Here is a 25,789-nt window from a genome sequence, read left to right as displayed (position 1 = left end):
TTTGTGGAGACCCAACAGACTTGGTCCTGACATTCCATATTCTTTTTTTAAGAATTTTTTTTCAGTTTTTAGTCCAGTTGGGGTTAAGTGGCTTGCCCAGGGTCACACAGCTAGTAAGTGTCAAGTGTTGGGTCTGAGGCCAGATTTGAACTCAGGTCCTCCTGACCCCAGGGCCAGTGCTCTATCCACTGTGCCACCTAGCTGCCCCTGACATTCCATATTCTAAAGCTGTCAAAGGAAGCAGAGGTAGGGAGATACCAAGAAGTGTTTCTGTAACTTCTTAATAACGACATTTTATATGTAATATATGCATAAGTGATGCAGTAATAGGAAATATTTCCTCACTTCAATATCAGCACTGAATTTGGAGTCAGAGGATGTGAGTTCAGATCTCAGTTCTGTTACTAGCTGTATGACCCTGGATCACTGAACCTCCACAAGCTTCAGTTTCCTCATCTGTAAAATGACTGGATGGTGTCTAAGGTCCCTTCTAGTTCTAAATCTTTGAGCTATGATCTCATAGACATTTTTTCCTACATTTTAAAGTAAAACCCACATGTGAATTGTCTACTTCTAGCCTCAAAACACCTCTGTGGGTTAGGCAGAGAGGGCTAATGCTGTTTTCTTTCTTTTCTAGAGAATGAAACTGGAGAAATTAAGCCACTTATCTCACAAAACTTAATTTAATAATTCAACAGGTAGCATTTATATGACACTTTGAGGTTTGTAAAGCACTTTACAAATATTACCTCATTTGGTCCTCACAGCAACCCAGAGAGGTAGGTGCTATTATGATTCCCGTTTTACAGATGAGAAAACTAAGGCAGACTGAGATGAAGTGATTTGTCCCAGGCTACATAGTTAGTAAGTGTCTGAGATGGGATTTGAACTTGGGACTTTCTGAGTTCAAGCCAATACCCCATCCAATATGCATGGAACCAGGCTTGGTGTATAGCTGTTGTTTTTCTTAGCCACCAAGATTTTTCACTGTTAGAGGAGCTCCACTCTGTGTGCCCGTTCCTACCCCAAACAATGCATCTGGACCTCCAACCCAAATCTGCTACTTCCTATTTCAAAGACAAAGAAAACAATCTTGCAGTCCACTATTTATTGAGCGCCTCACAACAGGGCTAGGCACTATACAGAGCACATAGGCAGACTGGTTCCCTACCCTCAAGGGGCTGACAGTCTAAGGTGGTGGTACACACAGGCCGTGACATATTACACCACATTATCTCACACATAAGGCAAAGAATTAGCTCAGTGTCCCCTCTGGCCATGGCCAGCCTAAGAGGCTGACAGCCAAAGACTCAGCCTTGGGGTCCCGATGTCTGATCTGCTTAAGCACTGAGAGACACAATGACAAAGCCATAGAAAGGAGCATCACCAGTGGGAAGTGAGGAGGAGACACGTAGGGAGGGGACAGTGGAATGGTGGAGGGGGCACAGGTGCTGGGGTCAGAGGAGCAATCTTCTAACACTTATGACCATGGGACCTCAGACAAATCTCTTTACTTCCCTGGGCCTCAGTTTCCCCATTTGTAAAATGACAGGGTGAAACTCGATGCCCTCTGAGGTCCCCTCCAGCTCTGGATGACCCCATTCCCAGGCTATTGGTGATTAAGACCTAATCTGGGAAAGGTCTTTAGTATTAAGAATATTAACAAGAGCTATAAATATTAATAACATTCTTAATACTAATGAATAACATTAATAACAATTAAGAACAACCTTAATCATTAATAACATTAAAATCCATTAAGAATATTCCCAATAATATTACTTTTAACAATATTAATATTCTTAATAGTGTTATTTTTATCATTAACTATATCTTCCCAGCCTCCTTGACCTGTATTGTGTTTGAGATCCCAATGGGAAGTCTTGCCTTGGTGAGAGGAAATATAAGGTGAGGGAGAGTTTTATAGATAAGTCAGCTTTAATTATCCATAGTACATACATATTTACATTGGGGGAGTTGGAGAGGTGGGGGAAGGGGCACCTGAGAAACCCCGAGTGGCTTCCTTGGGACAAAGTGGGCAGTGGGGTGGGGTGCAAGCGGGGACACTTTTTCATACGTGCCCTAGAGACAGGACAGTGTTGTGGACGGAGCCCTGGACCTGCAGTTGGTCCCTGGGTTCAAATCCAGGTCCAGTTCCTCCTGGCTGCGCATGGGGGCAAGTTCCTGTACCTCTGTGAGACTCTGTTTCTTCATCTGTAAAATGGGCATATAATACTCACCCTGCTTACCTCACAGAATTTTTCCAAGGAAATAGATTTGCCCAGCTGACATAGCTGTAGGAACAGCTGGTATTATTATTATTATTATTGTTAAAATTGCATGGAAATTCTGTACTCCAGGGCAGGTAAGCATTTATCTTGTTATAGGAGAGACGCAAAGTCTCTGAAAGACAGTCACACAGGGACTTAGCCAGATTGTGGCTCTGCTCCCCGGTGGTAGCCGGAAGAACTCGCTGGACTTGGAGTCACATCCTGAGTCACCGCTCGCCTCCTGTGTGACCCTGAGTGCTCATCCCCTCTGGATCTCACTTACCTCCTTTGGATAAGGAGCATCAGCCTAGATGGCCCCAGGGGTCCCCTCTCAGCTCTCAGCTGGTGACTTCTAAAGTCAGCCCCCAGGCCTGCTCCTGGCTGGGCCATGTGCCCCCACCATCCAGGACTGAATGAGAAGAAGGAGGCTGGGGAAAGGAGTGGAACTGCTCCCATCCTGTTTCCCTCCAACCCAAAAGGGCTGGGGAGCAGGGATGGAAGGTGGATCCTTGTTAAGTCACGATGGAGAGAGCATTTCTGTGTCAGAGAACTCACCGGCCCACATCAGGTAGATGCCCAGGAGCAGGGGATGAAGTCCCGAATGTGAATGGAATGTACATAGGGATGGGGTTGAAGTGTGCATGGACCTCTCCATTTGAATGTGTGCATACATCATGTATATACATATCCACATATATATGCATATGAAGAAGATTCATTATCTTTACAGACTGTTTACAGAGGCAACCAGTACTTGGATGGGGGGAAGCCTTGTGTATTGATTGAAAAGAGCTTTCAATTTGGAATCAGAAGATCTGGTTCCACTACTTCTTATCTTTGTGACTTTGGTCAAGTCACTTAAACTCTCCGTGCCTCAGTTTCCTCACCTGCAAAACAGGGCTAATACACAATCTACTCTCTAAAGTCCTTTTTAGCTTGAAATCCTATGAACCCGAGTATTCTGGAGTCAGAAGAGATGGGTTCCAATCCTATGTCTGATGCTTCTATGTGACTTGGGCAGATCACTTAACTTCCCTGGGGCTCAGTTTTCTCATCTATAAAATGGACTTGACCTCAGGGGTCTCTTCCAGTTCTAAGTCCATAGTCCTCTCATGACATGATGCAGGTTCTTGAGATGGTGTTCGAGAAAGAGCCCGAAGGCTTGTGGCCAGAAGACCTGGGTTCAAATCTCCACTTTGCAATTTACTGGTGGTGTGATCCCGGTTAAGTCTCTTGGCTTTCTCTGAGGTCCAGTTTTCTCATCTGCAAAATGGGAATAATAACGCTTACCTCCCACTTCTCTCCCTCACTGCCTAGGAAAGCACCTAGATTTGGCAGGTGGGTGCTGGGCTGAAGAAGAGCTGGCTGGGCGGCATGAGGTGCAATGCTTGGTTCTAAACCTGTCTTTGCCAGTGATAATCATGTGATCTTGGGGTAGTCACTCACTCCCCAGCCCCTCTCATCCCCCAGATCTCCAGGCTTAGGCAGAAATCACAGGGAAATGGAAAAAACACTGTTTTTTGAGTCATAGATTTAACACCATAGATTTAAAGGTCATCTAGTCCAACCCCTCATTTTACATTTGGGGAAACAGACCCAGATTCCAAGCTCACATAGGTTTATAAAATGTTGAGTTAGGATTTGAAACCAAGTCCACTGATTCCAAATCCAGTTCCCTTTCGTCTGTGCCATGGAGTTAGAGAACCTGAATTAGAATCTTGACTTAGAGCACCTAGGTTCAAATCTTTGCTCTGACACATCCTAGCTTTGTGATTGTGGATAACTCACCTAACTTCGCTGAGTGTCAGTTTTCTCATCTGTAAAATGAAGACTGAAAAAAAAAATACTTGCACAGCCTTACTGAGTTGTCACCAGGAAAGTGCTTTTTAAATATTAAAATGCTGGAGAAACAAGAAGTATTTTGCCAGCCTCAATTTCCCCATCTGTAAAATGGAAGGGTTGGCCTAGAAGATCCCTAAGGTCTCTTCCACTAATTCTCTAAGTCCATGATTTATGGAGCTTGAAGTGTTTATAGAATATAATCACATCCAATTATAAAGCACCTCCCTATGCCACAGTCAATCCCATCCCTTGTGTCCACATTGGGATACCATGGGCCACTCCCATTGTGACAAGATGCAGGTTCTTGGGATGGTGCTCTGGAAAGAGCCCCCAGGGTTGTGGTCAAAAGACCTAGATTCAATTTTCTGCTTTGCCATTTGACCCCAGTCGAGTGTGTGCCCACTCTGAGCCTCAGCTTTTTCATCTACAAAATGGATAATAGTGTTTATTTCCCACCCTTCTACTTCTCACTGGATAGTTACGAGGAAAGCAAAGCACTTTGCCAACATTAAATTACTACAGGACGAGCAGTTGTTATTATTATTTTTTAATCCTGGATGGAAAGGACCTCAGAGGCCAACCAATCTAATACCATAATCTTACAGATGAGGAAACTGAGGTCCAGAGAGTGAAAATGACCAGCCCTAGGTCATGTAGATCAATAAGTGGCAGAGCTGGATTTCAGCTAAAGTTCATCTGATTCCAAATCCCCTGCCTTTTCCACTAGACTAGAGCCCTAGCTTAAGATCAAGACTCTGCTCAGAAATCTCCCCAAATCTGTGTATGAAGAGGAAAGGAACCCCTTTTACTAATCAGATGGGTTAAAATGAGGCTGTGAGAGCAGAGGAAGACTGCCCAAGATCACTGCCACTGGGAGAAGTTGGGAATGGAGCTGGACTTGGGCTGTCAGACTTCTCTGCTTCTGCAAAGACCTGGGAGAGGGGGCACAGGAGCAGGGGCCTTATGTCTGGAGAAGGCAGGTGGTAAGTGTGGGCTGTTGGGAAAAGCATTCCCTGTTCCCCCAAGGGAACAGGTGGCAGATGGCTAAGGATGGTGGTACAGGCCTCCTTAGGATGGTTCAATGGTTTTGGTGTCCATTTCTGTCCGCACTCGAGGGACAACAGCCATAAGAAAAAGGACAAATGATAAAACAAGGAGCTTCAGAAGATAAATATTCTTGGTACGTCAAACACACTTCATATCAAACAGACAAACACCACTACTTTGGTTGGAGGATGGGGAGAGGGAATCGGCAGGAAAGAAAAAAAAACCAACAGCAGAAAATAAGGTCACAAATTCCTGGTGGGGGTGTCCCAGCAGTTGAGACAGGTCTCACCTCCCTCCTGCTCAGAGCACCCCTCTCCAAAGCAGAAGACTTCAACCTCGGTGGCCCAAATGCCCCCAGGCCCAATGCTCTGTCCAGCCCTCACCCAAGAGACAGTGACCCATAAGGTCAGTTCAGAGGCTCAGTTGGACTGAGTTCTGGAGAAAGGCCTGGAGATTCTGCCTCCTGCCCCTTCTGAATTCTGTGTGATAAACTGTCCTCCCAAATATGAAAGCTCCCATTCACATTCACGCCAACTGGGATCTCCCATCTGTTTCCTCCTTGGCAGAGAGGTATTCTCCTACCAAGTGAAGGGAGTCAGTTATCCCAATAAGAGAAAGGGAGAATCAGAGGGGAGGGTGGAGGTGGCAGAGAAGACCCAGAAATATTTACAGAGCCCAGGGGGCTGCTGCTCTTGTGACCAGTGCAGTTGGGCTCCCCATTGCAAGGGGAGAGAGGGCAGTATGGCTGCCCAGTCCCCTCCCTTCCCCCAGGCATGGCTGGGGGCATTCTCCAGAGCCATCTCCCTTAAGGCACTGCTTAGGTGGGCTGCCCTCCTCACACCTCTCTTCTTACTGAATGGTGCATTTCTCCCTCTCTCGGGCTTGGCCCTCCCGCAAGACTTTGGACTTGATGTATTTGAGGTCACTGTTGACGCTGGGCCGGCGGGCAAACGGGGAGATCATCCCATAGGCATCCATCTCCTTTACCCTGCGCATGCAGAAGGATTTCTGGTGGAAGGCGTCTCCATACTGGACAGAGATCTTACGGTGCAAGGCCGGGCTCATCTCGTGCGGGAGCTTGGCCATGCTGAAGAGCACGTAGAACATCTCATCCACATTGGTGTTCTTCTTGGCCGACACCTCGAAGTAGGCACAGTTCTCATCCCCCGAGACGAGGAGCTCCGCCTCGTTGGTGGGCACCTGGCGGTAGAGCTCTCCGTGGTCGTTCTTGTTGCCACAAATCACCATGGGCAGGTCAGCTGTCTCCTTGGTCTTGTTCTTTAGGCAGGATTTGACCTCAAGGATCTGCTTCTGGAGACGTTTGACTTCATCAAAGGACTCTCGGTTATCCAGGCTGAACACGAGGATGAAGACGTCTCCTGTAGGAGAGATTGGAGAGGAAAGCTGGCTTAAGCGGATGGCGGGATCAGGCCAAATGGCATCGGACCTACATTTGAACCTTGCCTCCACCATTTATTGAATGTGTGGTCTGGGCCAATGTGCTTTATTTCTCCGAATCAGCTTGTGGTGGATGGGATGCTCAATGGAAAGAAGGGGGGGAAGGAGAGTCAGGAGAAGCAAGGAGGAGAGTGAGGGAGGAGGGAGTGAGGAGGAAGGAAGGAAGGAAGGAAGGAAGGAAGGAAGGAAGGAGAGAAAGAGGGAAGGAAAGAGAAGGAGGGAAGGGAGGAAGGAAGAAAAGGAGGGAGGAAGAAAGGAAGGGAGGAAGGAGAGAGAGGGAAGGGAAGAGGGGGAGGGAGGGGAAGAGAAGGAGGAGGAAGGAAGAAAAGGAGGGAGGAAGAAAGGAAGGAAAGGAAGTGAGGAAGAGAAGCAGGGAAGGGAGGAAGAAAAAGGGGGAAGGAAGGAAATAGGATTTATTAAGTGCCTATTATGTGCTAAGCACTTTATAAACATTATCTCACTTGATCTTCCTGACAGCCATAGGAGGTACCTTTATTCAGGAAACTGAGGCAGTCAGAGGTTAAGAGACTCACCCAGAGTCACACAGCTAGTAAATCTCGGAGCTGAGATTTTAATTTAGGTCTTCCTGACTCTAGGCCCTGGGTTCAAATCCTGTCTCAGACATTTACTAGCTGTGTGAAAGTCTCTTCAGGTCCTCAGTTTCTTCATCTGTAAAATGAGGAAGTTTGGCAGGATGGGATCTAAGTCCTGAATACCCAGTTTCCTCATCTGCCTGCCCACCTCCACCTTGGGTATATTTACGAAGTCTGTGCAGTGGGTTTACCTGTAAAATGAGGGAACTGGCCTCTAAGATCCCTTTGTGCTCTAAGTCTCTGATCTTGTGGGTGAGTCTCAGTTTTCTCATCCATAAAATGGGGATAATAAAACTTTCAACACCTTCCTCTGAAGATTGATAGGGAAGAAAGTGCTATAAAAAGCCATTGTTATTGTTAATAATTCCCCAGTTTTACTGCGGTTACCATGGCTTTTTCTCAGAGGAGTTGTGGGCAATGTCAGCCTGGCAGTATTTTCCACACTGGCTGCCAGGCCATGTCCCGTTGTGATAATCCTACACCCCGAAGGATTCTACTGCCTGTCACCATGTTTTCACCTTCCAAAACGGGGCCCTGCCTCACAGCTGGGGAGAACAATGCTATTGAATTGATTTCTTTTAGCATTTCCTGCGAACCAGTGGTGTGCTAGGTGTGGTGTTGAATGCTGAATTGCTTTAGAGGCACTTTGGCTCTCCAGTCCTTCCCTTTTTTTCCCCTCCAGCTGTTGTTCTGAAGCCGTTTCCCCTAATAGAGAAAGCTCAGAGAAAGTCAGAGCTGGAAGGGTCCTTCAAGGCCATTGCATTTTACAGATGAGGAAACTGAGGCCCAAAGCGGGTAAGATCTAGCCCAGGGGTGAACAGCTCATAAGTGGCAAAACCAGTTTTCCAGCCCCCTCAGATTCCACACGCACTGCTGTGTCACACACAAATCCTTTGGTTAAGGGGATGATGGAAAAAGACACAAAGCAGTCCCTAAGGTGGGGTGAATCAGGTGATCATTCTGGGGCCCGTGTTTTGCCGTCTTCTGGGAGGTTAAACTCAAGGAAGGAGGGTACGGTAGGCATGAGGGACTGCCCATGCAAACATGCAGATGGAGGAAATCATGGGCTCGGAAAAGTCCAAGCGCTTGTGGAAGGTAGAAAATGGCGGAGCTTGGGATGTGAACCCCGGTCCATCAGCTCTTTCTACTATACTAGGATGTCTCAGACAAGCCTTCACTTGAAGATAGCCCTGCAATGATGCCAGGGGCTTCTCTATTCTCAGGCTTATTCCAAAGGGAGCAGAGCATGCCGTGCTAGTGTTACGAAGTGGTTAGATCAAGAGACTGCTGTGCTTAAATTGTAGCAAAATATTTGTCAAAGTATCTCTTTGGCTCTTCTTGTGGGAAAGACAGAGAACTGAAAGAAATAGTGCTGAATTTGGAGTCAGGAAAGCTGAGTTAATACCTGCTTTGCCATTTTACTCCCTGTATGATCTTGGGCCCTCAGTTTCCTCCTCTGTAAATAACAAGGTTGGACTAGAAAGCTTCTGAGGTCCCTTCCAGCTCTGGTTCTAAGATGTTTTAGTCCCATGATATCCTGGCCTCAACTTCCCCATCTGTAAAACAACAAGGTTGGACTGGATGGCCCCTGATGTGCCTTCCAGCTGTAAGTAAATCTATGAATTCTGTTTATCCCACATGGTCCAGGTCAGTAGTTCTCAAAGTGTAGTCTGAGGGCCTCCAGGGGTCCCTAAGGGGGTCTGCAAGGTCAAACTATTTTCCTAGTAAAACTAAGATGTTTTAATTAGGGACATTGAGGTGACACAGTAGCCTAGAGTCAGGGAAACTCATCTTCCTGAGTTCAACTCCAGCCTCAGACACTTACCAGCTGTGTGACCCTGGGCAAGTCACTTAACCCTATTTGCCTCAGTTTCCTTATCTGTAAAATGAGCTGGAAAAGGAAATGACAAACTACTCCAGTATCTTTGCTAAGAAAACCCCAAACGGGGTCAGGAAGAGTCAGAGATGACTGAAATGACTCAACAACCAAGAGCAAAAATTTCTGATATGGTAGGTGTTGATAGATATGACCCACTAAAACAAAAGCTCTTTGAGATGGGGCTTCAGTTATGGAGAGGGGTCCTCAATCATTTTAAGAGTATAAAGGGGCTTTGAGACCACAAAGTTTGAGAATCACTAGTACAATTAGCTGGATTTGGAACTGGTTAAATGGCTAGTCTCAAAGAATCCTTGTTTGTGGTTCCGTAACATCTTGGAAGGAGGTCTCCAGTGAAGTGCCCCAGGGCCCTGTTCTTGGCCCCCTATGATTTAACATTTTTATATCAATGACTTGAACAAAGGAATTGCCCTGCTGCTCTTCAAAGGACACAAAGCTAGCAGGAAAAACTTATACCTTCGATGATAAGTCAGGATCCCCCCAGCCCATGACAAGCTCCAGCATTGGGGTGAAATGTAATAGGGATTAATGTCAAGTGTTCCTCCTGGGTTCCAAAAAATCAGAACAAGCTGTGAGAAGCATGAAAGGACAGAATTCTGGAGGCTTTAGTGGCCTCAACGGTAGAAGGCACCAGCCACATTTTGAGAAGCATAATGCCCAGGAACTATGGAGGTTTGAGTCTGTTGGCCCTAGTCAGACCATATTTGGGGTTTGGTGTTGAATATCAGGCACCAGAATTTAGGGAAGAAAGAACTATTCATTAAGCACTTACTTTGTAGTAGTAGGTAGGGTTAGAGCATAGGGTCACTATGTGCTACTTCTTTTTACAATATTATCTCATTTGATCTTTACAACAACCCTGAGTGGTAGGTGCTAGTATTATTCGCTTTTTGCAGTTGAGGAAACTGAGGCAAACAGAGATTATGTGAGTTGCTCAGGGTCACACAGGTAGTCAGTGTCTGAAGCTGGATCTGAACTCAGGTCTTCTTGACTCCAGATCCGCAGCTTCGTGCACCGTGGTGACACCTAGCTCCCTCCAGGAAGGGTGTTGGAAAGCTGTCAGGAGGAGAGTCAGGATAGTGAAGGATCTCAAGATCTTGCCTTATGTGGCTTGATAAAGGAATCTGGAATGAGCCTGGAGAAGGGAAAACTCAGGCACATAGTAAGTATATTCCTGTACTTGAAAGCCTGTCAGATGGAAGGGATTAGACAGTCCAGGGGCAATGGGGGAGATGCTGTGGGGTGAGGGGCTTCTTGTACATACTAGGGCCTTAGCAGATCCCCAGCAATAGGACAAGGCAACCCCCCTTCCTTCCTCCCTGAATCCCTACTCAATGCTGGCCCACGGGGAGAGGGCAAAGCCTGGGTCTCAGAATGGGCACCTGGATTCACCATATCTTAGGGGAAGAGGAATGCTTCTGTCTTTTTCCCTGCTTCCTCCTTCACTGGCTCTGGGCCACATCACACTTCCATGGGTCCCTTTGCCAAAGTGTTCAGGGTCCATCCTGTTTTCCCTTTGCTGAGATATCCCAAATAGTATAGTATACTCCTTCCTAGCACGGGCTTCTCAGAATGCTTAAACCCCATCAAGATTCAGCTCCAGAATGACGTTCCTATGAGCTCTTAGCTCCCAGGACTCAGAGCTGGAGAGACTCAGGCCTCTTGCATTTTGTAAGAGGAAGAAATTGAGGCTGAGAGCAGTGTCAATGACTTGTCCAGGAGCAGTCAGGTGGCCAAGCCAGGATGAGAACCCTCTGATTTCCAGACTCTTAGCTGAGCACCAGAGAACTACAGGAAAGGACTCTGTCTCCCCCCTCCCCCCCCCACACCTGCACTAAATAGAAATGAATGTTTCATTTATTAAATTGGATGTGTTTGGGTCTGAACCCCTGAAGGATTAGAGTGTCAGGGAAAGCACTCCCGGTGCACTCCCTCCCTCTTCATGTCATGCAATACTAATGGGGCATATTCTGCGGGCTGCTGCGCCCCTCCGGCAAGCACCCATCAGTCACTGAACTCTCCTCTGCATACAGAACCACCAGCGCTGACTTGCCTCCAAGCCGGCTCTCTGAGCTGTTTTTCCAATGAATTGAGGTTATATATTTGTCCTGATTCACCTTACTCAGGGTCCCTCATCACCAGGAGCACAACATAAAGGATCTAGAGACTTGGGGTCCACTCCCACGCTCCTAGCTGTGTGACCTTGGACAAGTTTGTCATCCTCTCTGGGCCTTTACAATAGGAATATTATTCCTGTTCTGCTTCTCCTACAACTAAGTTCAAATGAGATGGTGGACATGAAGGAAGGGCTCAGCACAGTGCCTGGCATATGATAAGTGCTTAATAAATGTCTTTTCATTGATTGACCAAAGTTACCCAAGATGGGCAGCCATGGAGGGATTTTTGTTTGTTTGTTTGTTTTAATTTTTTTTTTTTGGCTTTTAGGCAATTGGGGTTAAGTGACTTGCCCAGGGTCACACAGCTAGTAAGTGTCAAGTGTTTGGTCTGAGGCCAGATTTGAACTCAGGCCCTCCTGACTTCAGGGCCGGTGCTCTATCCACTGTGCCACCTAGCTGCCCCTATGGAGGGATTTTTGAGCCAAATCATTGGAGCCAGTGCTTAGCAGAGCAGAAGCTCCTTGAGGTTTTGTCTTTGTATCACCAGCGCTGGGAACGGTGCCTGGCACAGAGGAGCTTCTTTATTGATTGAATCATTGAAAGGGATTGGTCCCAGACTGCCTGGAGAATTTAGGATTCTAAGATGTTTTTCGTGTATTTTGCCTCTTTCTGAATCCCCAATGCTCAGCAAAGTGTCTGGAATATAGTAGATGCCTAATAAATGCTTGTTCACTGACTGCTTGGTATGCCTTATGTTTTTCTGCCTCTCTCCTTCTGCTTAGATTGTCTCTCACTGCCTTCCTTATCCAGGTCCTCCTTAGCCTTAGACGTCCAGCTCAAGTCCAAGGAGCCTTCCTTGACTATCCCAGGCAGAAGGCAAGATCATTGTCAAAGGAATAGGGTTTGAATCTTGGTTCTGCTAATTAACAACAGAGTCACCTTAGGCAAGTGAATCCCTCCTCCCATTGTCCCCCACCACCTCAGTTTCCCCATCTGAAAAAATGGAGTTGGACAAGATGAACTCTGAGGTCTCTTTTGTTTCTTATTCCTACAAAGCCTGAAGCTCCACCATTAGGTGGATGGCCAAGGAGGCCTGTGTTCTTACGATCATAGGGTGCTAGAACTGTAAAGAGCCTTAGAGATCACTCCTTACATGTTATAGAGGAGGAAACTGAGGCTGAGAGGGAAAGTAACTTGCCTTGGTGACCCCCCCCCCCCAAGGCATGGAACTGTCAGCCACCCTTTGCCTCCTCCCTTCCAGGCCCTCACCTGTGAGGATGGACAGCCTCCTCATGGCTGGGAAGGGGTGATTGCCTGATGTGTCCAAGATGTCCAGTTGATACATGTCCCCTCGGATGTTATAGACCTTTCGGTGAAAGTCCTCGATGGTGGGGGTGTACTGGTCTTCAAAGCGGCCATTGAGGAACCGGGAGACGATAGAGCTCTTGCCCACCCGGGAGGCTCCTAAGACCACCATGCGGTAGGAATTCTTGGCAGGCACGCTGAGCGCGCAGTTCCCACTGGACGTCGTCTTCATCATCGCTTGGGGCTGGTGGGGAGGGAGGGAAGAAAAGAGTGTGAGAATCACAGTTAAGAGGCCCAAAGTCTAGAGGCGAGACAGATGCTCTTGGAGGCCTCTTCCAGCTCTGACTTTCAATGATCGTTTTATTGAGAAGATTGTCAAGAGAACGCCTGTCCAGGTAAGGAATTGGACTGGGTGATGTTTAAGGCTCATTCTAGCCCTTTGGTTTTTGTGATTTTTCTCCTTTTCAGCTTGAATATTCCATGTTCTAAGGCCCTCCTAGCTCTGACATTCCCTGTTCTAAGCTCCCTCTCAGCTCGATATTTCATATTCTAAGGGACCTCCTAGCCCTGACATCCCCTATTCTAAGGCCCCTCACAGCTCTGACATCCCCTATTCTAAGGCCCCTCCCAGCTCTGGCATTCCCTGTTCTAAGGCCCCTCCCAGCTCTGACATTCCCTGTTCTAAGGTCCCTCCCAGCTCTGATATTTCATGACATCCTCTGTACTAAGTTCCTTCCCAGCCCTAACATTCCACATTCCAGCTCTAACATTCTCTGGTTCTATGATCCTAAGACATGGAGAGAGGGGGCTGGTTCAGGGCATAGACAAAGGACAAGGGCGGGTTTATTGGATAAACAGAATCCCATAAGGAGGTTTTTAGGGTGACCACCATCTCTGGGCCTTCTCTGTTCTCTTTATTTCATGGAGTGTGGAGTTTGATGGGGCAGGAAATAACCCTCTCTCCCAGTGGGGAAGGTTTGGTTTTAAGTGCAAGGCTTGGCATCATCCTCAGTTTCCCTTACTTCCTCTGTGTTGTTAAACCCCTCAGAGCCCCAGGCACTGCCCTCCCCTCCCCAAGCCTCTTTTCTCAGGGCTGGACTTCTTAGATTTGTCCTGCTCAGATTTGTCCTCCTGCAAGATGCCACGGAATATAAGGGAGCATAAGGGAAAATAAGATCCACATTCATCCTCTGGCCAGGAAGGCTAAGGGTAGAGAGGAAGAAGAAATTTCCCCAGGGGCTATTAAATACTGGAACGGGCATGAGAGCCCAGCTGGGAAAACATCTTTGCTAGAGGTCTTTAAAAACAAGATAGGCAGCTGGGGGTGCCACAGTGGAGAGAGCTCTGGACTTGGAGTCAGAAAGACCTGAGTTCAAATCCAGCCACAGACAGTTACTTAGTACTGTGACCTCGGGCAAGTCACTTAACCTCAGTCTACCTCAGTTTCTTCATCCATAAAATGGGCATAATAATAATATCTACTTCCCAGGTTTATTGTGCGGACCAAATGGGATAATACGTAAAATGTTTTACAAATCTTTTTTAAATTTTATTTTATTTTATTTATTTTTGCAAGCCTTAAAGCATTATGTAAATGAAAGCTATAATCATCACCACCACCATCATCATCAATACCTATGAGCTCAGAGCCAGAAACAGAAAACAGACCTTCCAGGGGCTTCCGATTCCCTATCAGAGCAGATCTAGACACCTAATCCTGGCATTCAAGGCCTTCCATGCTTTCTTCTGAATTTACCTTTTAGACTTATCTCCCATAGCCAAACCGATACACACACAACTTGAGCTCCTATCAATACATTTTTCTGAAATGTTTTGCCTCATTGCTTCTTCAGCTCCCTCTTCCAGCCCTCTCCCACACCCATCCTCCTGAACCTTCAAGGCCTAGCTCAAATGGTCACTTCTTTCAGGAAGCCTTCCCTGATTGCCTTGGTGCCCCAAGTCAGAAGCATCTCTTCTGCCCTATGCTCTTGTATGGTACTCTGGTTCATGTACATGTAGATGGGACGTGTTGAATCCCTCCTTGTCTCATTATTAGATAGAAATACGTCTCCTCCTTTCTGTCCCACTAGAATATTAGCATAGAATTATAATAATAGCTGGCATTTCTATAGTACTGGAAAACCTGCAGAGTGATTTACTTACATTATTTCACTGGCATCTCACAGAAAGCCTGGAATCTTTCATTCATTCATTCATGGTAAAAAAAAGCGCTGGAATGATTGTCAGAGGACGATTCTCCTCAGAGCTTGTTACCTGGGTGAGCCTGGGGGAGTGCCTCCAGCTTTCTCTACCTCAATTTCCTCATCTGTAAAATGGGGATGATTAACAGCTCCTATTTCACAGAGTTCTTGACAGAATCAAATGAGATCATCTGTAAAGTGATTTTGTAAACCTCAAAGGCTTCTATAAATGCCGGCAAGTGTTATTGTTATTCATTGTAGGTCTTCAATAAATATTTGCTGTATTGATCATTCATTTATTGGGGTACAGTGAAAAGAGCAGTGGACTTGGAATCAGAGGAACTGGGTTCAAATCCTGCCCCTCAGGCTTACTGGCTGTGTGGCCACCCGCAAGTCCCTTACCCTTTGTGGGCCTCAGTTTCCTTGTTTGTAAAATAAGGGGGTTGGACTCATGGCTTTGGAGCTGTGGTGACTGCTTTCATCAAACAGGCGTGTGTGGGGTGCCTCCTGGGTGCAGAATACCCTGCTCCGCACTAGGAGATTTATAAAGATGAAGCAAGATAAACTTTGCATCTTACTGCTATGTCAAGTCTGCCGAAACGAAGAGCCCTTCTTACAGACAAGTAGGGCAGGCTTCCTGGAGGAGTAGGCATAGGAGGTAGGGCTGGAAGTCAGGGCAGAAATTCGAAGTGGTTGAAATCAAATCCTTGCCATTCTGCCCATCCCCCTCCCCCAGAGCTCCCCCTGGCCCAAGCAGACCCATAGTTTAATTAAATGGACTCCTGACCCCAGACTTTTTTGGCAGCCTGATGTTAGGGGCAGCAGTCTGTCTTGCCCTACCACTAGTCCTGCCAAGCAGGTCTGGGGCTGATGCTAACCTTCCTTTAGGGTGGAGGGAGCAGGGAAAGAGGACATCTTTGTTGATAAAGCCCTGCTCAGGAGTCACAGTCTGCCTTCTCCAGGCGCCCAAAGGTTCATCCACTGTCCCTAAGAGGAGACATTCTATTTCCACCTCACCCTGACCCTCTGGAATTAGGGGCCAAAGGTCAGGGTTTGATTCTTGCCTTTTCTGCTTCTCTAGCTGGATGACATTGGCTGAATCACTTCCTCCCTCTTGGCCTCAGTTTCTCTTCTGACAAATAAGGGGATTGGACTAGATAAGTTCATTCTATATACCAAGACCCTATGACCCTATAAACCCACATCCTAGGAAAACAAATCCAGTACTCTTCCCACCACACTTTGACAGTCACACTCCATTTCCCATCTCAAGCCTTTGTCCAGGCTGGCATGAAACATTTCTTTCGAGCCTGAGAACTTCCTTGAGTACCTCATTTCAGAGGTCTTTTGTGCTTTCCCCAATTATAAGCTCTTTCTTGACCCCCCCGCATAAAGAAATCCTTGTTTTTATTTTGTACAATTCTCTACTTATTGTTATCAGCTAATATGTTGTATCCCCTCGATAGAATATTAGTTTCTCAAGGTCAGGAACTGCCTCATTTTTGCCTTTTTATCTCCAGTAGGGACTGGTAGGTTTTCTGACAGTTGATGACTTAACCACTAGCCAGGCTTTGTACCTGCTCCATCTCAGAGGGTAGGCATCTCTATTTCGAGGTCTCCTGGAGCTGGAGAGGGTCTCTGCTACTTAGGAACAACAAAGATTGGCCAATGTCTCAACCTCAGGTCTGGGATTGGGGGCTGGTGGATGAAGGGAAAGAGAGGACCTGAGGCGATTAGAGGTGGATGCTTCCCTGGGTGGGGACTCCCAGACCCCTGAAAACAATCCACCAGCACTCCCACCCCACAACTCCTGTCCCTTAATGCTCAGCAAAGATCAAGAATTATGAAAGCAACAATAGACAAGACGGAATAAGAGGGAATGAGGGAGGACTGGTAAAGAGGGAAAGGAGAGAAAAGATAAATAGAAGGGGAAAGAAATTAGATGAGGGAAAGATAAAAAGGTAAAAGGAAAGAGGTAGAGAAAAACTAGAAAAGGTGAAAGAATAAATTTAAGAGAAATAGACAATGACATAGGATGAGAAGGAGAGAATAAGAAAGGAGAGAGAAAATGAAAGGAGAGATAACAAATACAAAGGAAGAAAATGTGAGAAGAGAGATGTCACTTAACAAGCAATCATGACAGAGAGAAAAAGACAGAATGACAGAGATGAGAGAAACAGGGATGACATAGGGGAGAGAGACAGGCAGAGAGGAAAGTAGGAAGAAAGGAAGGAAGGAAAGAAGGAAGGGAGGAAGGGAAGGAAGAAAGGAAAGAATGAATGAGAAGTGATAAGTGAGAGAGACAAAAGAAGGAGAAAATAGAAGGGGGGAAGGGAATAAGATGAAAGAAACCCAGAAGGTAGAGAGAGTTGGAGATAAGGGAAAAGAAGGAAGAAGAGAGAGAGAGAGAGAGAGAGAGAGAGAGAGAGAAGAGAGAGAGAGAGAGAGAGAGGAGGGAAAGGGAGGGAAGGGAAAAATGGAGAAAGATATGAGAGAGGAAAAGGGAAAGGAAGAGAGACAGAGATATGAGGGGAAGAAATGAGAGAGACAGAGAGGAGGAAGGGGGGGGGAAATATTCCTTGTTTTAAGGTCCATTTCAGTTCTAACCATCTAAGGTCCCTTCAAGCTAAGAGAGAAGAGAGGAGAGAGAGACAGAGAAAGAGAGACAGAGACAGAGGCAGACAGAGAGACAAGAAAGATTTGAGGGAGAGGGAGATGACAGAAAGGCAGGGTGGGGTGGAAAAGGAAGGAAAGGGGAGAAGAGGAAGAGGAGAGAGACCAAAGAAGGAAGAAACAGAGGGAGAAGCAGGGAGAAGACAGAAAGAAGACAAGAGGAAGGGAAGGAAGAAGGGGGAGAGAGAAGCAGAGAGAAGGAGCTGAAGCTGCTATGTCTGGGAAACTTCCCACTTCTCCTTGCTAAACCTCACTGGGGAGACCCCTACCCTGAAGGCTATGAGACCAGCACTGATTAGCAGTAGAATGTCAGGGCACGAAGGGCCTTCAGAAGCGTTGTCCAAAGTCAGGACTTGAACTCAAGGCCAGATCCCAGCTCCTTCCACCTCTTCATGCTGCCATCCAATGGAAAGCTGGGGGTGGGGGTGGGGAGTGCTAGATTCTCTAGGGAATGATAGATATCCCCCCCCCCAAATACCTACCCACCCACACAATCACTACAGTCATTTAGAAACAGGTCCAGACTAGACGACAGCAATCTTAGTATCCTATAGGGAGAATGGCTCTCTGAAGCTCCTGAGCAGCAGCACAGTGACCGTCATCCCTCATCCTTCATTCCCTCATGGCAAAGCCTCTAGGAACCTACTACAATCAGCTCTCAGTAATTTACAACTGGCTTTCCAGGAGAATCAATAACTTACTCACCAAGCCCCTCCCATGTGTCCAGCAAGGTTCTAGGCTTTAGGGAGAGAAAGACAGGAATGGAACAGTTCCTGCACATTCTAGAGGAGCTGACAATCTGTACAACTGCTAGTCCAATTCCCAGGTCCCCTCTGTGGGTCTCAGTTTCCTCATCCATCAAATGAGGCCTAGCAGATTTCCAGGGTCCCTTCCAATCCTGGGGTTAACCATGGTCCCTTCCTCCTGAGCAGTCTGTCTGAATTCCAGAGCATGAGGATATTGAGGTTCATAAGATCAAAGATTTGGCTCTGGCCTTTTAAGTGATCTAAAATTCAATTCGACAAGGTGGAGTCAGAGCCAGGATGAAAAGCAGGGTTAATGTGCAACCATGGTAAGGTTATCAGGGGCTGGGAAGTCAAAGAATCTGGGTTCAAGTCCCTATAAATTTACTACAAGAGTGATTTGGGAAAAGTGTCTTAACATTACTGGGCCTCAGTGTCCTCATCTGTAAAGTGAAAGGGTTGGACCCGATAGCCTCTGAGGTCTCTTCCATCTCTAGAGCTAGGACCCTGTTTGACTCCAGAATCCAATAGAAATGTCTTGAGGATATCCTTGGAACCTTGGGCCCTTTCTGCTAATCCAAGATCATCCCTGGGTGAAAATGGCTCCCAGTGCCCAGGAAAGTAGCCTCTTTAGACACACCCTACCCTGGATGGTTTCACAATTCCCCTTGCACCCGGGGAACGTCTTGAAGGGGACTGAGCGGTGACTTTCACGATCCAGCATCCCTGAAGTAGACACAGTATTATTCTATTACATTCTATTACTATTCTCTATTACATTGGAACCTTCCTTAGGCTGTCTGCACTGGGCAAGCAGCCCCATGGAGCTTCACCATGACGTGCCTTCCATAGCACACAGCTAGGATGGCATCTTTTTCACAAGAAAAGATGTTTTTCTAGAGGGGGCATTGTGACCTACTTAAGTCTAATGTCTAACTGGCTTGTGGGCACCGCCTTGGCTGGCATTGTTTTGAACTGTCCCACCTGTCTCTTCCTCCTAATCTGTTTACCTTAGAGATAAAGTTCCCTTGATGACTCCCTTTTCACAGAATTATAGGAGGGACAGACTTGGAGCTGGAATGGACCTCATAGGCCATCTAGTACAATCCCCTCAATTAACAGATGAGGAAACTGAGGCCCAGAGAAGGGAAGGGGCTTAGGGTCACACAACTGGAAGACCACCTAGCCTGGCCCCTTTATTTTACAGGGGAGGAAATTGAAGCCCAGAAAGGGAAAACTTCTGACGCTTATTGTCAGGTCTTCATTTCAAAACCTGGGCATCTGACTTCAAATTCAGCTCCTTTCCATTTCCCCCACTGTACCTCAATTCCTGTGTAATTTTGGGAAAGATCCTAACCCTTTCTGGGGAGTTCATAAGATTCAAGCTCAAGCTTCAACTTTGTTGTTCACTAACTATATGATCTCAGGCAAATCACTACAAACCTCTGTGCCTCAGTTTCCTTATCTGTAAGATGAGGGGGTTGGCCTAGCTGGCTTAACTGAGGTCCCTTCTAGCTCCACGATCCCATGAACCTATGAACCACCCATCAATCTTTCTGCTTGAAACCTCAGTTTCTGCTTCAACAGAAGCAAACCTTCTCTACTGCTACTGCTGTAGACAGCCATGCCTGTGGCAGGGTGAGAGAGGTAATATGGGCCAGTGGAAAGAGCACAAGCCTTAAAAGTTAGGCAAACCTAGGTTTAAACAGATCTAACACCAGCTCTCCAATCTTGGGAAAGTCACTTCCCTTTTCTGAGCCTCACTTTCCCCATCTGTTAAATAGGGATAATAACCCTCTCCCCCCCCAACACACATACCCCACAGTTGCTATGAGGAAAGAGCACTGCAGACCTTAAAGAGTGATAGGAAGGAGAGTTTTTGTTAAGCAAGGTCCCAATAGGAATCCCCTCACAGAGCCAAGCCCAGTCCAGTACCGCAGCCCCACACAGGTCCTAGAGGGACACAGGATTATAGATCTAGAAATACAAGGAACCTAAGAGGTCGTGAAGTCCAATCCCTTCCTTTTACAGAGGAGGAAACTGAGACCCAGAGGGATTGGGATTTACCCAAGGATCTTAGGATCAGAGCTAGAAGGAACCTCAGAGGTACCTTCATTTTACAAAAGAAGAAACTGACTCTCCCTCCTCTCCTTGATGGTCCCTTGAGAAGGAAAGTAAATTAAAAATAACAACAAAAAACGAGAGAGAGAGAGAGAGAGAGAGAGAGAGAGAGAGAGAGAGAGAGAGAGAGAGAGAGAGAGAGAGCGAGCGAGAGAGAGAGAGAGCCTTTGCATTCCGAGCAGTGTCCTGGTTCTTCCTTTTCCTCCCCTGCAGACAGTTTTTTCAACCTTTCGACACCGGTTATCAAGCCAAGGGTTTCCCCCTTGTCTGATATATGCCCGTTTCCACCCTTGTCCCTCGTCGGTGCAATAAACCAAGGACAGGACAGAAAGCCTTAGGGATTCAGTTCTCTCGCCCCCACCCACTTGCTAATTTCGTCCTCAGAAGGAGAGGCAATGTAGTACAATGCATTGAAAGGGCCCTGGACTAGTCAGGAAGCCCTGGGTTCAGATTCCTCTGCAGATATGAGCTGGGTGACTCTGGGAAAATTCAGCGTCCCTGGACCTCAGTTTCCTTATCTGTAAAACAGGAGAGGGGTACGATCAAAGATCTCTAAGCTTCCTTTTGACTCCAAATTTATTATACTGTATCTCTAGAGGAGACGGCCCCTTTCCGTCCTGTTGCCTTGCACTGTGTCTATAGCCCTCTCTCTTACCTGGGTGTGGAGGGGGCAGTCCCGACCCCCTGATGCAGCCACAATGGTTTGTCCTGAAGCCTGTTGAAGGCTGCGGGGTGACGGGCGATCTCTGCTCTCGTACTTGTTCCAAGTCACTGGCCCCCCGGTCCCTCCGCGGCTGGGCTAGCCTGGATGGGCTGAGATAGGTGAGAAGGCTCCGAAGACTTGAACCCCATGGGAGAGCGCTCTGAGGGCGCCGCTGGCCTCAGGACGACTCCAAGGCGCAGCTCAGAGAAGCCTCCCCAAATCGCCTTCTTCCACAAACAGGCAGAGAGAATAAAGCCGGCAGCCAGGGACTGGAAGGTAGGGTGAGGTGGGGAGTGGAGGTGGGGGGTGTGTCTGCTCTGGCTCTGCTGTAGCCGAATGGGGGGTGGGGGGAGGCGAAGAGCAATGCGTGCTTACCGAAGGCAGGTGTCGGGGGTTGCAAAATGCAGGGGAGCTAAAACATACGCCCTGGCAAACAGTTTTGCCCTCAGCTCACTCAGTTCTCCCCTTTTCATATGGGTGGATCTCCTTGGCCTGTTCCCGCCCCCCCCACCTTCTCTTAGAAAGTTCCCAACGTTGGCACCGTCCTGGCTTTCCTAGCTGCCTGCTTCCCTCCTTCACCTCTGTCCAGGTGAAGGGGAGGCTAGAGTCCTCTGCGCCCGCCGTCTGGGTTGACCGGTTGGGAACACAGAGACCCCGCGGTAGCCCCACTCGGGCTCCTTCCTCCCCGCCCTTTGGCTGGCCTCCGGCTCTGTCCGAAGCACTGTAGAGAGCTGCGGTCGTCCTGGAGGACTGGCCACCTGGGAGCGAGTGTCAGGAACCGCTGGGGAGTGGGAGAGGCTTTCCTAGAGGCCTCTAGAGGATGGAGGGTCACCTGGGGGGCTTTCCCGCTCCAAGCTCTCTCCGGATTGGGTCTCAGTCTTCTTCTGCTTCTTTTCACCCCCTTTCTGGACCCTTCCTCCCAGCCCCCAAAGTCACCGCGGGAACTTTGCCGGCTGTCTCTGTCACTAACTCTTCGCTTCGGGGAGGCTGAATTGTCTCCCGGGGGTTTAGCTGGGGGGACGCGTTTTGGAAGGGGCTCCACCAGGGCTCTGCCCCCTGAGACTCGCGCCGCTGCCTCTGAACTCCCTGTCTATCTCTCCGTTGGTCCGTTCGCTCGGTTCAGCCGCCCCCAGCTCTCTGCCGGACGGCTGAATCTCGGCTGCCGCCGATCCTCCTGGCACTGCAGTCTCTATAGCCGGCTGGCCCGCCTCCCCTCCCCAGGCCCCAGCACCACACCCCCTAGCACCGGTCTCCGCCAATCAGCGGCCGGGGCTGGGAGCTCGGCCCCTCCCCCTCCCACCTTCCCCCGCAGGCACATCCCCAGGCCTCCGGGCCAGCCGCAGTCAGCTAGCTCCTCGTGCACAGGCGTGTGGCTGTGGTTGGTGGCGGGGGCGGGGGGGGGCCCTGGGCCCTGGGATGTGGCATGGGCGGCTCCTCGGCCCCTCAGTGCAGGCACCGTGACTGGGACTCTCAAAGGCTGCCCTCCCTGCCCCGCACAGGTGAGGATAGGGAGGCAGGCGGCTGGCTCGTCCAGGCGACCGGCAGGATGCAGACTGGACCCGGCGTCTGCAGAGAGCCTGCGATGGGACCACCTGTTCCCAGAGAGTGCCGGAAAACCCTCCGGAGTCTAGACAGCAAAGACCCCGGCCGCGGCTGCCCCCAAGAAAGGGCGCAAAGTCGCTGGTTACCGCCCGCCTTCCAGATGCTGAGAAAACTGCTGACCCTGTGAGAAAGAAGAGGCGCTCCCCCCCCCAAGACATACACACACACACACACACACACACACACACACACACACACACACACACACACACACACACACGTCTCCCACTCTCCTTCGGAGAAGCGGTCGCTGCCTTCCTCCTCTTCCTCTTCCTCCTGCAGCGCAAACACTCCAGTCTCAGATGTCAGACCCAGCTATGCAGAGCACATGGACAAAGAACGTGCCTCCTGGGAAGGGGCTCCGAGTCACTTTGGCCAGGTCTTTCTAGGCACCCTTCAGCTTGGAGAGGATGGAGTGATTCAAGAGCCACCCAGCCTGAACTGGCCGGCTCACTCCATCTATTTCTCCCATCCTCCTCCAGACTCCCCCTGTTCAGGGAGGCATGCGTTTAGAGCTGAAAGGAAACTTAGAAGTCCAACTTCTGTATCACATGACCTTAGGTTTAGAGCCAGAAAGGCCTTTAGAGGTTATCTGGTCCAAACCCCTCATTTTACAGAGGAGGAAACTGAGGCCCAAGGAAGGGAAGGGACTTGCCCAACATCACATAGTTAAGAAGTGGAGCTGTGTGTGACTCTGCGAAAGTCACTTAATCCCAATTGCCTCACCAAAAAAAAAAAAAAATAATAATAATAAAAGAAGTGGTGAAACTAAGATGCCAACCCAGATCCAAATCCACTAATGTTTCCAGGGTATCTTGCTGCCTCCCTGGATTCTGTCCCTCCTCTTGTGCTCATCCTCACCACTAGAATCTTAGGCAATAACTGAGGCTGAGAGTAAAGAAAGAATGTTTGACTGACCATTGGGAAGCCAGAGTTTGAGGTCTAGCTCTGCTGGTAATTATATGACTTTGAGCAAGGTTTCCCCATTTGGAAAATGGGGTGGGAGGCAGGGAGACAATTCCTGGCCCAACATGAAAGTTAGAAAAGAAATCTGAAAAGCCACGTGAGTGTCAGGTGTTGCGGCCCCTTCTTCCCTGAGCTGCTGTGGGTGGCTCTCCTTTGGGAGGCAGGTGATAGCAATGGGAAGAGCCCTGGATTTGGAGACATCTGGGTTTGAATCCCAGCTTTCCAGCTGTGTAGCCATGGGAAGACTCCGTCTTTCAGCCTCCATTTCCTCATTGGTAAGATGACTTGTAAGGCACATTGTAGCTTCAAAGCCTTTGACCTGGTTAACCTTATCCAAGTCTAGTGGCCAATGTCTTCTCAGGGTTGGATAATGTGAGGCAAAGTGAGGCAGTGGGATACCATGGGATGAGGACTGGAATCTGAGGTTGTTCAGTCATTTTTTTCAGCTGTGTCTGACTCTTTGTGACCCTGTTGGGGGTTTTCTTGGCAAGAATACTGGAATGGTTTGCCATTTCTTTTGCTAATCAGAGGACCTGGGTTCAAATCCCATCTCTGATAATGTCTGTGTGACCATGGACAAATCACTTCATCTTGCTCTTAGATTCCCCAACTATAAAATTAGAGGATTGGATTAGGGATCTATTGGGTCCTTTTCTGCTCTAGATCTATGATGCTATGCATTTCCTCCAAGCAGGTTGGGAAAATCAAGTCAAGTCCACAAACATTTACTGATCTATTACCTTCCCCTCCTGTAAAAGACTGCCCTGGATCTGTGTGCCCTCAGCACTCACGGAGTCATAACATTATAAAGTTGTAAAGGATTGTCCCTGCTGAACCCTTATTTTACAGAAAAGGAAACTGAGGCCCAGAGAGAGGAAGTGGCTTTGCCCAATGTCACATAGCAATCCATCTGCAAGTATTTATTAAGCACCTGCTTAAATGCAAAGACAAAAACAAAACAGTCCTTGTCCTCAAGAGATTAGCATTCTATGTGTGGGACAAGTTGTGCACCTATGAGAAGACCCACAAAATATATACAGAATGGAAACAAGGACATTTCAGGGGTAGACATTGGCAGGAATGGAGGGAATCATGAAAGGCTACCTGTCGGAGGAAGCTTTCAAGCCGAGCTTTGAAGAAAACTAGGGGTTCTAAATGGTGGCAATGAGGAGCTAATGCATTCCAGGCATGGGAATCAGCCTTTGCAAAGGCCTGTGTCTTTGAGGGGAAATGGAATGGAATGTTTAAGGAACAGTTGGGGATGGGGTAGGGGACAGGACTGCAGAGTGTTTGAAGAGGAGTAATATGGAATAAATTTGGAAAGGCAGGTTATGGAGGGTTTGAAAAGGCAAACACAATAGCATATGTTTCTCCTAGAGGTGATTGGAAGCTAGTGGGGCTTCTTGAGCAGAGCAGAGCATCCATATTTTTACTTTCTTGATGGTATCACTCTTTCTCTGTCTCTGTCTCTTTCTCTCTCTCTGTGCTTCAGGAGTCCTCAAAGATTTTGTGATTTTTCAGCGCATGATTCCCATTCCCTTTTCTCCATGCACCCCTCCTATCAGCACAGAACTCCATGATCCAACTTCCTTATATTTAGACATCAGAGGTTTAATGTCCCTGTTCTTCACTGGCTGATTTTTCTGTGTTCCCCTCTCCCCCATAATCTTCCCAGCCTCTGGAAAGCTAATGAAACCTATCTATGTTTTTCACATTTCCACTGTATCAACTATGATGTTTCATAACAGCTGAAAGATGAAGAAACCTCAGATTTAAAAAGACCTTTGAATGTTTCATTATTTGTCTTTGTATGTTGGGCACCAAGCATGGTGTCAGGCACATAGTAGACATTTAATAAACACCTGTTGATTGAATGCAACCATCTGAAGATTTTTCACAAATATTTAACTATTTAATAGTGACTGGGATTTCAGACGGGGCCTGTGACTCCCCCAAAAAGAAACAGTGACATTCTCATACAGCTGAAAATAGAAGCTAGGCACCCTGACTCCTGGGCCGTACTCTATTCTTTTGTCTGTATCTGCAAAGTCTATCTCTCTGTGTGCCTCTCATCTCTAACTCTCTCCTCTACCCCGACCCCTCTATTTTTATTGGTCTCAAGAGACATTCTTAGATTGGGAAGACAGCTTTGTGTCAGAGAAAGGGGATTTGGTGTCAAAAGACCAGATTAATTTCAATTCAATTCAGATAAATAAGCATTTACTTTGTGCCGGGCCAGTGACAGATGCTA

General features: G+C 47.8%; 1 protein-coding gene across 1 annotated transcript; it reads right to left on the bottom strand.

The window, feature by feature from the left end:
* Positions 1–5,271: 5,271 nt before the first annotated feature.
* On the bottom strand, positions 5,272–22,140 carry RASD2 (RASD family member 2). Its single transcript, XM_020982468.2, has 3 exons — positions 20,923–22,140; positions 12,494–12,773; positions 5,272–6,538 (listed from the first exon to the last, which is right to left on the bottom strand). Exons 2-3 carry the CDS (start codon positions 12,762–12,764, stop codon positions 6,009–6,011), a joined length of 801 nt encoding a protein of 266 aa, XP_020838127.1. The 5' UTR covers positions 12,765–12,773; positions 20,923–22,140; the 3' UTR covers positions 5,272–6,008.
* Positions 22,141–25,789: the final 3,649 nt, after the last annotated feature.

Source organism: Phascolarctos cinereus, unplaced genomic scaffold, assembly GCF_003287225.1.
Source record: "Phascolarctos cinereus isolate Bilbo 61053 unplaced genomic scaffold, phaCin_HiC Scaffold_1;HRSCAF=81, whole genome shotgun sequence".
Classification (NCBI taxonomy): Eukaryota; Metazoa; Chordata; class Mammalia; order Diprotodontia; family Phascolarctidae; genus Phascolarctos; species Phascolarctos cinereus.
Note: the sequence above shows the minus strand (reverse complement) of the source record. Positions and strands in the feature narration are given on the sequence as shown.